This window comes from Nyctibius grandis, chromosome 25, assembly GCF_013368605.1.
Source record: "Nyctibius grandis isolate bNycGra1 chromosome 25, bNycGra1.pri, whole genome shotgun sequence".
In the NCBI taxonomy this organism is placed as follows: Eukaryota; Metazoa; Chordata; class Aves; order Nyctibiiformes; family Nyctibiidae; genus Nyctibius; species Nyctibius grandis.
In genome coordinates, this window is record NC_090682.1 from 220,389 (window position 1) to 233,275 (window position 12,887).

General features: G+C 49.0%; 1 protein-coding gene across 1 annotated transcript; it reads left to right on the plus strand.

Moving 5' to 3' along the window:
* Window positions 1–6,462: 6,462 nt before the first annotated feature.
* Window positions 6,463–10,948, plus strand: LOC137673546 (protein FAM118B-like). Its single transcript, XM_068418395.1, has 5 exons — window positions 6,463–6,533; window positions 8,195–8,447; window positions 8,720–8,947; window positions 10,201–10,329; window positions 10,667–10,948. Exons 1-5 carry the CDS (start codon window positions 6,463–6,465, stop codon window positions 10,946–10,948), a joined length of 963 nt encoding a protein of 320 aa, XP_068274496.1.
* Window positions 10,949–12,887: the final 1,939 nt, after the last annotated feature.

Sequence of the window (12,887 nt, forward strand, 5' to 3'; positions counted from 1 at the left end):
CAGAAAATCAGGCTTTTTCTTTTTTTAAATGAGACCTCAAGCAAAGCGCAGCCTACTGAGTTCTGTGTCTTCATCTGTTAACTGTCTGAAGCCATAAATGATGAAAAGAACTGAAATAAGGCAGACATGGTATAACAGATACCTTTGCAGGAACGATAATCTCACTAATTATCACAACTAGCTGACGAGGTCTGTGACCGTAACGTTCCTCAGGCAGAAACACTCTGTATCCCGTGGTGGTACCCGGTGAAGGGCTCTTTAAGCTGCTCTCAGGAGCTACTCGCCTTTACTCTGAAAGCAGAAATAGCTTTTCATCACTGGGGGCTCCCACTCAGATACATAACCACAAGAGCAAACTTAGAAGGAATCTAAGTGCCCTTGGCACCTACGCCGTCTGCAGTCCGTTCCACAGCTCGACTGCGTGAGGTGTGAAGAACCACGTCCCTTTGTTTCCTTTCTATCTGCCAACGGAGAATTTCCGTTAAAGCTCTCTGTTCCTTGCATTATGAGGTGCAAACCATAATGCCGCCTTCTCTCCTCACACAAGGGCTCCTTGCAACGGAATCTTCTCTCTTTCTCTTCACTCATGATACCACAGATCTCTTTCAAGCTGCCTCAGAATTCTCCTTCCATATCACCTCAGCTGCATTTCCTTTGCTTCATTTACAGCCCATTCTTCCTTGTCCTCAACACGGTGCACGGGGAGAAGTGAAGTGCCCTTGACAAGCTGTTACGCTGTCAGAGAAGGAAACTGATTTGTTGCTCCTTTCGCACAGTCCCCTCTTTGTTGTCTTGTTTTTGTTGTGATTGCCTGAATACAGGTGAACTATTGGATAATTGCTTGCTTTGAGTATTGTTGTGTGTGGGAATGGAAATTTAACTCGTTAGTTAAAATAATGTGATTTAATTTCTAAATGAAAGTAATGAATTTTGAATTTGATGGAATTTTGCTTTGCTCCTCCTCCCTCTTCTTATCAATTCTTCACCATCCTGCTGTGACAAACCATGTTGCTCTGGGGACACGGTTGAACCGTGCGGGGCCGGTGGGGCTGGTGCACATTCTTGGAGCACAGACACACTTTCCTTTTTGGAAACCAGCCTGACTGCGTTCAGCACGAGCAGTTGTTTTCACGATTCCTGCTGCTTTTGTTGTGCCTGTTCTCATCTGTGTCCAGTGAGGGCCAGAGTTAGCAAACTGGGGTCCCTCTCCTGTTGTGGTGGTCAGGCAAGAAACCAATGCCTGACATCAGAGACAGCCATTCGTGTGTCAGGTGGCCTCACAGTTGAGTGCCTGGCCTCACTGCTGTCCTCATGAGGCACCTCCAGCAGTCGGGAGGAGGGGAGAGAAGTGGGTGGTGCGTTCCGTGTCTTCCCGCTGGGATGCTGATGCCCTAAACCCCTCTGCCACGGAGCCAGACCCAGGTCTCTCTCTCAGGAGGCTGGAAGTTTTAACCCGTCCCGCCCAGCTCTGCCAGGTACGATAGCCTCGATTTTAGCAAGATTCAGCACAAGTTATGGTTTGGCCCTCAAAGGAAGAGAATACCCATGATTTCCACTCTCTTGTATGTCCTTTTCCAGTTTGGCAGAAGCCCTTCTGGCCACACTTGCCTACCAACCCGTGCCTGGAGGAACTACTGGCCAAACTGCCGTAAAGTCACCCCGTGAAGTTCAGCCCCGACAAAGGGTGTGCTGAGGGAACTGGGCCTGGTTATTCTGGAGAAAAGGAAGCTCAGGGGAGACCTTATCGCTTCCTACAGCTACCTGAAAGGAGGTTGTAACGAAGTGGGGGTTGGTCTCTTCTCCCAAGCAACAAGTGATAGGACGAAACAGCCTCAAGTTGCGCCAGGGAAGGTTTAGATCGGATATGAGGAAAAATTTCTTCACCGAAAGGGCTGTCAAACACGGGAACAGGCTGCCCAAGGAAGTGGTAGAGTCACCATCCCTGGAGGCATTTAAAAGACACATAAATATGGTGCTTAGGAACATGGTTCAGTGGTGGGCTTGGCAGTGCTGGGTTAATGGTTGGACTTGATGATCTTAAAGGTCCTTTCCAACCAAAAGGATTCTATGATTCTGTGACCCTATGACTCAGATCAGTTGCTGAAATGGTGAAATGCTGAACGGTCGCATTGCGCTTGCAATGGGCAGATCTCAAAGCGCTCAACAAAGTTCATTATGTATATACGTGGGGTGGTTCAGAGATTAAGAGAAGGCTTCTGGACATGTATGTCTTCCTCTCGCACTGTAACTGGTTCTTAACGTGTCTCTTAAATAAGGCATCCACGTGACACTGTCTTTGTGGATCTCACAAGATGTATTTTGCCTGTGCTGAACCACAGTTGTGTGTGGACAGCAAGGGAAGAAGGGATTTGCGCACGCTCAGCTATGGAGTTTTACCAAGTTTATTCCCAGTTCATTCCTTGATGGTTTTGCTCCAGGGAGCCAACATGAACGTGATTGATGCTGATGTGGAAGAGCTCTTCTCGGCGGGGGAAATGCTGAGGGAGGACCATACCCGGCGCAGACTAGGCCTCGCCAATCCTGCGCCGAGCTGTGTGCGGCCTCAGCCCTCACTGCGGCCCCAGCCCTCCCTGCGGCCCCGAGCCGGCTCAAAAACAAAACACCCACTGCCTTTTATAACCCCGCGAAGCATCGCGAGAATTCAGTGAAATCTCGCGCAATCCCCTCCCTGCTGCCGCAGGGGGGGGAATGTTGCCGTGGCGACAGTGGGCCGGGGTAGGTGGAGGGGGGGGAGCGTTGCCATGGCGACGGAGGGCCGGTGTAGGTGCTGCCATGAGAGGAGCCCCGAGGGTGACAGAGCAGGGGGTGAGCCCGAGGGGGCCGGGGGGCGCTGGCGACCAACTTCACCTCAGCGTTGCCACTCTGTCAGCCCCCCCCATACCGTCACCCTCTTTAAAAGCCATTTTCTTGGCCGTTTTTTCCCCCCTCAGCTTCCTCCCTGCCTGCTGAAATACCTCCTTCTTGCTTTTCCCTCAGGTTTAGCGTGAGAGGGGGCGAGGAAGGGGCGCAGCAGAGAGGAAAGGTAAGGCCTCGAGGCGCCGGCCGTCCCTGAAGGTGCTAAGCCCCCCCGTCGCTGGGCTTTGCTGTGTTCGCTCTCGGTTTTCATGAAGCCGGTGGGAGCCCAAAGCAAATGGAGGATCACAGCGTTAAATAAAATCCTCTGATGTGTTTTAAGGGCTTGTTTTCCTCGTGCCACCGGTCCCCGTTACCCCAGAAGCCTGTCCCTTCCTAGGGTGGTGTTGACGAGCCGTGCGGGCCTGCTCCAATTGTGACTCCCACGGAGTCGGACAGGGAACAACTCATTAACATCCTTTTGGATTCTTCTAGCCCAAATGTAGCGGGTTTTAAACTGGAATGTAACGTTTGTCTCATCCCAACAGCTTGAAGCCGCTTAATTAAATGAGACCTGAATTACGCCCTCACTGGGGGTAGTTCTTCTCAGTGCTCAAAGCAGCTAAAAATAATTGATGAGCAATGACTTTGTACTTGCTCCTTGATATAATTTGAGGGGCATTTATATAAATTGAGGGGTAAATCTTCCAGCATTGAGCTGGAAGCACGCAGTTTTTACTTTCCTTAAAGTGTTCAGGTCAGGCGTGCCGGTGTAGCTTTACTTGTGGAGTAGCTGCTGAGCGTGGAGACAAAGGGCATCTGCACCTTTCCCCACCTCCTTCGGTGATGAGTCGGTGGAGAAAACAACTCATTCATTTCCCCAGGAGTGGTTCTGCAGGCTGGAGTCTGGTGTTGACAGAGCAGCATAGTCCTGTTGTGCGTGTTTTGTGGAGTTACAGTAAGGTTTTTGTAAATACACGCTCAAGTGTGAGCCTCGGCGTTGGTTTGGCGTACGCTTTGGTTAGGTGTTTGGTTTTAGCTGGGCTGCATCTTTGTATTCGGGGCGTTTTTGCAGCTGAGTGTGTCTTTATATGACATATGGGATTGTTGTGTTTAGGTTTTTTCAGTGTTGCTGACTTGGGGCATCAAGATAACGGTTCCTTGCTGCAATCTGTCCCTCAAAGGTATATTAACTGATAGGGTTATTTAAAAGGTAAATTAACTGATTTCTTTGGTGTGGAGGACTCTGTGCAGGAACTCTGTAAGCATATTATGGAATTTATTAATGTAATTTGTTAATGTAAGCCATTAATAAAGGTGATGAGAGACCAGACTGTGAGAGGAGAAGGGGGCAGGCGAGCCAAGAACCCACGGAGTTTGATGTTTACGCTCTCTCCGACTCCCTGTAGTCTAAATAGCTAGAATGTTCCCGAAGGCTCGAGGAGGAAGACTGGGGAGACGCTTCTTATCTTGTAAATGCCCGTCGCTCCCTCTCCTTCACGGCAGCCACGCTCATGGCATGGCAGGGTCCCCTCGCTGCTTTTTTCCCCGCAGCAGTGGTGCCACGCGCTGAGGTAATGCTGTTTAATTTCGGTTACCTCGACCATGCCGGCGTGATTGATGCCCCTGGAGAGCAGAGCTTCTCCCCAGGCCTAAAATCTGGAGGTTAATATTTCCTAGCTGAATCTCCAAGACTTGTTCTTAAGAGAAATAAGCACTTTTTTGGAGACAGAAGACAACTAGATATTATTTCTGATGGTTTGGTTTTTTTTTCCTTTTTGGCTATCTGCATTAAATAGCAATGAAGAGTGAAGTTTGTGATATTAGACAACTATTTCTCGGTAACTATAATTAGAAAGGGCGTTTTTTCCTGTGTTCAAAACGACTTTTGAAATGTCCTTAAGTGCTTAAAAATTGAACTGATAACTCCTTTTCTGCTGTTTAAAGTAATGCAGACATGTAGGACGAGCAAAATAGGAACAGTGCTCAGGCAGGTGAACAAGCAAAATGAGGTAGGGGTTTATAAACAGGCTTGATATTAGAGACTGAGCGGATAATTTGCAACCGAAAGCTAATATAAACTTAAATTATAGCCATAAACTCAGCTGGTTGAGAAGCTGGGGAGGGTTTTACCTCAGCTGTTAGACATGCTGCTTCGGAGGGGCTTGAGGGCAGACCTGGACAGCAGTGGGAGTTCAGCGTGTTGCTTTTCACCAACTTCCTTCTTAAATATTCCCGTTAACGAAGGTTACGGGCTTTAATCCCTAGCTCGTCTTAAAGCTTCTTTGCACCGTTAATTAACATTTGGCTGGCATTGTGGAAGCAGCCTGTTCTTCCAGAAGAATCAGCTCATCCAAAATGAGAGATCTTACCCTACTAGAATTAAAAAAAAAAGAGGTTTTTTTTCCCCCTTGATGTTTTCCATCCTGACTGTGCTTGGCTGTATTCACTCAGGGCGAGTTTGACCTTACTGCTTGAGTGTCCAGTGGGTTCTCTGCAGTAAAATAATTTTGATTTTTTGAGGTGATGGGCAGCTAAGTGGTGTTTCAGGAGGCAGGTTGTGAAGACCAGCTCTCTGAGGTGTTCTAACATTATTATATTATTATGTTGATTAATTATAATGACGACGATAATATAACATTTTCAGAAGCGGTCAGAAATGAAAGGCTGGCAAGCACCTGTGAGAGTCGCTGTGCCCTGTTTTCATCATCCCCCATCAAAAGATGACTGTTAGCTAGATTATTGGGGCCCCTTCTTAAACGATCCCTGCCAACGTTTGCAGCACAGCTGAGGTTTGTACAAGTTTCACCTGGCAGCCAGCACCTTCCCCGCCGCTTTGCCGCAGCGGAGCGATTGTGGGCATCTCATTTGGAGGACAAAGCGCTCAGATCTCACCGAGAACCCCAGTAAGAAGCTGGGATTTTGGGCCGGCAGCTCTCACGTTGACGTCTGCCTACCAGAATTTTTACTGGACCATCATTACCATTAGCAAGAAAAAATGGATAAGGGTGCAGAGTTCTGTCTGCTTTCTTTCCCTTTTAATATTTTGGAGAGGCAGAGTGGGAGAGGAACGTGTGCTGGCAGAGCTTTTGTACTTTATATCGTGGGCTGTTGAAAGAGTTCTCAGCCATGGGACTTCCTTTGTGAGATCCCACCGCCTGTGGGATACGGCGGACTGGATCATCCTTCTCTCATAACCGGAGAATTAAATGCTCTCGGTGGCTTTTTGTAGCCAACAACAAGCTTTTTGTCTTTCTTCCCTCCTGCTGTTTATCCCAAGCAGCAAGTTTTGCCTCGGAAAGGGGGGGAGTGCCTGCTCCAAGATACGGGCTCTTGGGTGAAGACAAGGTGAAACGAAGGGTTTGCAACCCGGTTCTGTCCAAAGCAACCCCACAATTTGGTCGAGCTTCTTTGTAAAGTTCAGGAAGTGGATGAGAGCTGTGGGGGCAGAGTTCAGGAACAAAAATGTGCCATTCTCAGCCCGAAGGTGATCTCATAAAGATAACAAACGCCGGTTATTTCTCTGCCCGTGAAACGCTGGTCTGTTTCACGTCGCGTTGCATGTGTGTAGTGACTTGCTTGTGGTGATTTGTCTACTAGAGAAACTGGATGGCTTCTACGGAGAGCCTGGGTGAAGGAACATCGCGGCAAGATGGAATGCCACCTGCGAGAAGGCCCAGGTAAATTTAATTCTACTCCAGTGAATTTCTTCTGATAAGAGCTTTTTCCATAAGCTCGCGTTGTTCTTTGAAGAGCACGAGACACTTGGCACCGAGCCCCAGAAGTCGTTTCGGTTGCTGAGCCAAGGCCTTAACACCCAGAAAGTACTTTGTTGCTGTTTTTTTTCTCTAACCCCTAAGCCAGGAGGCATGGTTACACAGAAAGCTGGTTTTTTCCTCCACTGCCTCCACGGTTTTAGCCCAGGTCCTGTCTGTGGGGTCATGGCAGGTGTGGTGGTTGTGCTTCTTTGCTTGAGCTGGATGCCGGTTCCCAGGAGGACAGGTAATTACTCAAATCAGTATGATTTTGCTGCATGTAAAGGCTAAATAATTCCGCTCTGGAGGCTTCTCATACTAATAAATAGGTCGCCTCACAGGTCCCCAATCGGGGACCTGAGCATGACGCTGACTTGGGGCATGCCCACGCTTCTTTCCATCCAGGGTTGGTACTGTGGCTGCTGCGATAGGATGGGCTCAGGAATGAAGGCATCGCTGTCTGCGGCCGAGCAGCTAATTCATCTAGGGAGTTGTCTCATAGAGTCATAGAATTGTTAAGGTTGGAGAAGACCTAAAAGATCATCAAGTCCAACCATTGACCCAATGCCACCATGCCCGCTAAACCATGTCTTCCACTAACCTGATTTATTTACGAGTTATGGAGGGCTGGAGAATAGTTTCTGGGAGGGAGCCCTGGTCTCAAGGTTGATCCAGTGACTGTGGAATGAGGAGAAAAGAGGCTGGGAGATTATATTTAACTTGCTCAGGATAGAAACAAGTGGATTTATCAGTGTGGGAACAGAATGCCTCTTCCAGAGCTGTCGCTTAGGACGTTAAGACTTGGGTATTTGTTCTTATTTTGGATTTCAGTCCCTAGGTTGCTGGTTGTGTTTTTATGCTTGCTCATTAGCATGAATACTCATTTATTCTTTGCACGTGAGGCTTGCAGTCCCAAAATTACAACCCGTTTATCGCCACTAACAGTGAAAACCTCCTCAAGAAAAGGGTTAACTCGTCTGTTTTCGCAGTGGAGGGGAGGCAAAGCTCCATCTGTGCGCTGTCAGTTTCCTTTCCCCCTTCTCACTAAACATCACGTGTTTGCAGATAAAAACCATTCCTTCCAAATGAGCTGCCTCCCTGGGCTGCTGCTTCCATCCTCTGGGAAGCTGGAGCTGGTCCCCTGCTTCAGCAAAGCAGCTTGGTGTCAGGCAAGGCGTGATGAGGAGATGCACATCTACTTAATAAACGGCAAATTTAAAAGCACTGTGCAGGTGGAAAGCTAGGAAAATAAGGAAGAGGGGAGGAGGAGGAAGGAGAATATAGCCCCACAGCTCTTTCAGAAGTATTCCTGGGCCGTTTGGCTTCCCCAGTAACCGTCTGGGTAATGGGCTCGATTGCCAAATGCGTTGTGATTCTGTACCTCGTAACTGTGGGCATTGGTGACGTTGATCCGTGGAGCTGCGTGCTGTCTTTGAGGGTCACCAAGCTGCTCCTTTCATCCTCTGTTTATGGGAGGACCCTAATGTTGATTCAAAATTCAGGCAGAGGGCACCTCCCTTGTCCTCGGTCTTAATGACCCGAGACATCCTTCCATCTACGATGGTACCTACTTTCTCCTCTTGCAGGGAGCTGTTGCAAAGCCTCAAAACCAAGGAGCCTCAGGACCTCGTTTTGGTGATCGGGACAGGAATCAGCGCAGCAGTTGCTCCACAGGTCCCGGCGCTGCAGTCTTGGAAGGGATTAATCCAGGCCCTCCTGGATGCTGCTAATGAGTTTGATCTGCTGGAACATGAAAAGAGCAGACGGTTTCAAGAGCGTCTCGATGCAGACGAGAACTTGGTTCACGTTGCCGACGACTTTATCCAGGAGCTGTCAGCGGTGAGTGTGCTTGTAGGAGGGGTTTAGACTCTGATTAGGATTTGGCTTTTGGAAGTAGCCTAATTTGGTTCTCCAGCGTGCCCCCAGCTCCAATGATGCCTTTATCTAGAAGGAACCACAAGTGCAGTTAACAGTGCCGGGTTCCTGAGGCATAACTCTGCTGTGGACACCAGCTTTTGGGTATTTCACTGGGAGTATGCTGGGGCGGGGAGTACCTGGTACCAGAGATTTAAATATTCCAACTCTGATCTTAATCTCTCTCCCCTTCCCAGCGCACGAGCAATGTTCACTCAACCTATTTCAAAGACTGTTTATACAAGGTGTTTGATGACCTGGAATCTAAAATGGAAGATTCTGGGAAGCAGCTGCTTCAGTCTGTGCTTCACCTGATGGAAAACGGGGCGCTGGTGTTAACCACAAACTTTGATAACCTGCTGGAACTGTATGCAGCACAGCAGGGGAAGCGTCTGGAGTCTCTTGACCTGACTGATGAAAACAAGGTAAACGATGATGATCTTTTTTAAACGTCAGGGCTGAGCTGGGACATCGCAGGACGGTGGCGGCTGCGGGATGTGCCCTCACGCCCGTGTAAGGGGATTGTGCTGCTTGTAGTAATTTAATTGATGTCAGCCAAACTCCAAGCAGAGGCTCTGCCCGTTTGGGGCAGTGAGCAGAGTAATGAAGACGAACGCTGGTTTCTGAAATGCTGTGCTTGCTGGCTCACATCCATTGCTCAGGAGGAGCCCTGAAGCCTGATATTTCTTTGATCTCTGTCCTTGAAACTTCTGGCTTGGCCTTGCTGAAGCCTTCCTTCCACATAAGGTGCGGGTTGATGTTTCTAACCGACACGGTGAACTCTGTGCGAGACACAAAGCTGACCTTTCTATTTTTATAACGTGCTGCTGAGTCCTTCTTGTGATGGAGCATTTTCGGGGCTGTAGCCTTCGAGGCTTCCCCCTTGCCCCGTGTCCTCTTTCTGCAATGGCTGCATGGCTCCTGCTGGCTCATTCCAGCTTCTTATGCCGTGCTCTTGTATTTGTAGCCATGAGCTTTGCGCGAGCTTCCCTCCTTTTGCCCCAGGTCTTCAGTCAGGCAGAAAATGAGGCTGTGAAGCCCTGAGCTCTTTGCCACCTGCCCACCTCATCTTCCCACCGTGGCTTTTACCGCTGGGTCCTTCTGTTTGCCTCTTATAAACACGCGCCACGTGTAGGTGCTGCACAGTACTTGGTCTCTTTCCATTCGGACTCATTTCTGTGCTTCATGTTTCCTGCATGACCTCTTAATCTACAGGGCTGGAAGTACTTACAGTGTTACAAATAAGCATTCTAATTATTGCGAGCTTAAACGAGCTAAGGTCCGCAGGAGTAAACTGAGAGCTTCGGAAGTGGCTTTCTGAAATGAAGGTCAGCTGTTGAGCTCCCTCAGAGCTTCTCAGAGCCTAGACGGGCCAAGAAATAAACTTTGTAGGCGTGAGAAGCATGCTGATGTCATATTTAGAGAGTTTTCCCCCCTTTTTCTGCTGAGTCTGCTGTATTGATTCAGTCTCTCCCCACCACATTCGCCGTTCAACTGAAGCGTTGACCCAAACAAGCGCCATAGGCTGCGATGTAGAGGCTGATGGACTCATTGAGGAGATAAGATGAGGGGGAAGCTGCCTCTTTGAAACACTTCCCTGAAATCGTATTTTTAATAGCACTGTGGAAGCTAACGTGATGTGCTCGCTAACGTTTCTGGAGGGGGTTGTTTTGTGCAGGTGCTGGAGTGGGCGCAGGGGAAGAGGGAGCTCAGCGTCCTGCATATCCACGGTGTTTACACCAACCCCAGCAGCATCGTGCTCCACCCGGACGGCTACCACAACGTGCTGCGCAACACGAAGGTCATGGTGAGCGAGGCAGCCTTCCCTTCTCTCTGCAGGGCATGCTTTGGGGTGCCAGACATTGTCTATATACACATCCCCCTTCCTGGTGTGAGCTCTGGGCATAGACTCAGCTGAGTTTAAAGACTGGGCTTCGCACAGGGTGGTGGGGGAGTCCTGAATTTTGTGAAATAAGAGGAGAGATGGATTCTCTAGCCCTCTGAGTTGCAAAAACACCTCACCACGCTCGTGTTGAGGATGACGGAATGATGACAGTCTCATCAGCAATAAGGCAGGTGCTGTCTCTTGTGCCTTGTGAAGATAAAGCTTGCCTTGACTAAGAACCTCTCTCCCTTTTTTAAAGCGAGAGATTCAGAAGCTGTATGAAAAGAAGTCGTTCCTGTTCTTGGGCTGTGGTCAGACTATGGATGACACCACGTTTCAGGCCCTGTATGTAGAGGCTGTGAAGAACAAGTCAGCCCTGAAACACTTCATGCTGGTACGGAGGGGAGACGTGCATGAGTTTGAGAAGTTCCGTAAGAACATGAAGGACAAAGGCATTGAAGTGATTTCATACGGCGATGAATACACAGACTTGCCCGAGTACTTTGAGAGGCTGGCGAGCGAGATCTCCACGCGGGCTTGAACAGGTAGAGGGTTTATGGGCTGTGTGGGATGGCTGTCTGCGTACATCCCCCCTCGCCCCGCTTAACTCAGGGAACCCGTGGGCTTGGAAGCATAAACAGTGTTAATAGCCCATTCTCTGCACTCTATTATTCCTTAAGCTTTTTTTTTTTCCTCAAAAAAATTGTCTGGGTTTACTTTTATGAAATCGCTGTGTGTTCCTTGCTCTCTCCTAGGTGTGCCTAAAGAGGGACAACAGCTCAACGGCTCTGCAGCTGCCCCACGCTGAGATCAAAGGTAGGATTCTCCCGAGCTGAAGAGAAAATTTGCCCTTTGTGACTCGCCGGGAGCCCAGCAGCCTCTCAGGCAGGTTTTGCAGAGCCTTTACTGTCCTGCAGGATGCACCAGACCCAGACTGCGGCAGGGGACTCCCTAGGACGGGCTTAAGCCAGAACCAGTGTTACCAATACTCAAAAATCAAATAAAATTCAATCTTAATAAGATAGGTATACTGGGAAAAGGGGTACTGTGTTTGCTATAGAGTCTGTAGGGTTAGCCATAGGTTGTTAAATTTTAACAGGTTACCGTGGACACCCCGTTAGGTGAGTTACTGGACCTTTTGTGCTGTTAAGAGACCGTCACGGACACTAGTTGAATACAACAGGGTTAGCTGGACTTCTTGCTTTGGAACCAGCTAGAACTGGTCTTGAGGTTTGACCAAGAGCCAAGGTGCTAATACGCCTGCACAAGAAGGAGAGGTGAAAAGTGCCCAGCGAGGAAGACATATGGCCTTCATCGCGGACACCCCGGCCCACGACCACCAGAAGAAAATACGCATGCGCAACTAGCAGGAGTTAAAGGCGGAGACTGTGGAAATGATTTCTTGGAATTCATTATAATAAAGACCACCTTTTCGGGGAAAAGTTATACATATGTATAGGAATTCTTAGAATTATAATGAATATGTAACATTTTACTACATAAGTACAGAATGATTTCTCAAGGGAGGCGCGCACGGCTTTGGAGGGGCTACCCGCCGTGCTGCCCAGCGCTGCAATAAAGCTGTGCCTGCTTCTTAGTGCTACATTGGTGTTGAGAGGTTTTGTTCCCAATTTCATGAGCAAATGCTCACGCTGGAGGATTGAGCCCAGTAAAGGAGTGATCCCCCCTGAGATTGAGGTGGCTGTGTCTGTCATAGCAAACTTGGATGACACTGAGAAGCTCAAGGACGAGGTGAAGCTGTTCATAGAGAACAGCCGTACCTACACCATCCCCGTCCGGGCTGTTGGCATCGGCACCACGATGGTCACCGACGGACTCTTTGCTCCAGAGCTCAACTTGGGGCCACACTTCAGGTAGGATATCTCATGACTCCCACTTCTCCCGCAGGCTCAGCAAGGAGGAGTTTTGCTGTAGGTTCTTCAGGCTGGTTCTGCTCTGCATTTTATGGCCACTTGCAAGTCATTAGATACCCTCAAAAGCCACCAATATGGACAGCAGTTGTTAAATTCTCACTGAGTTGCCCTTAGTTATAATCCATTTATTTCCTCGCTTTATCAAATAAAGATTTGGAGGAAAACAGCAGGTCCTGGAAGCCTCTGGCTGGAAAATGCTACATGTCAGGTACAGATTTCCCTTTGCAATAACCTTGTTTGCTTTGCCACTCACCATTGGAGTGTCATTGTGCAATGGAGGAAAACCTTGGTGGTAGCTTGTTAGCAACTCCTCGTCTAAATTAACGGTGCTGTTTTATTTCCCTGCTGCCCAGGAGTGCTGGAGGAGCAGCAGAATTTGTCTTTGCCCCGTATCTCCCCCCGCTCCCCTGCCAGGCCGCTCTGTATTAGACAGAGATGCTCTTTCCTCCTTTCTCCTGCCTGATTTCCTCGCCAGCTCCTTCGTCAACGCCGCAGCAGTGGCACAAAGGACGGGCAAGGGAGAGTGGCTGCACGACGGGCTCTGGG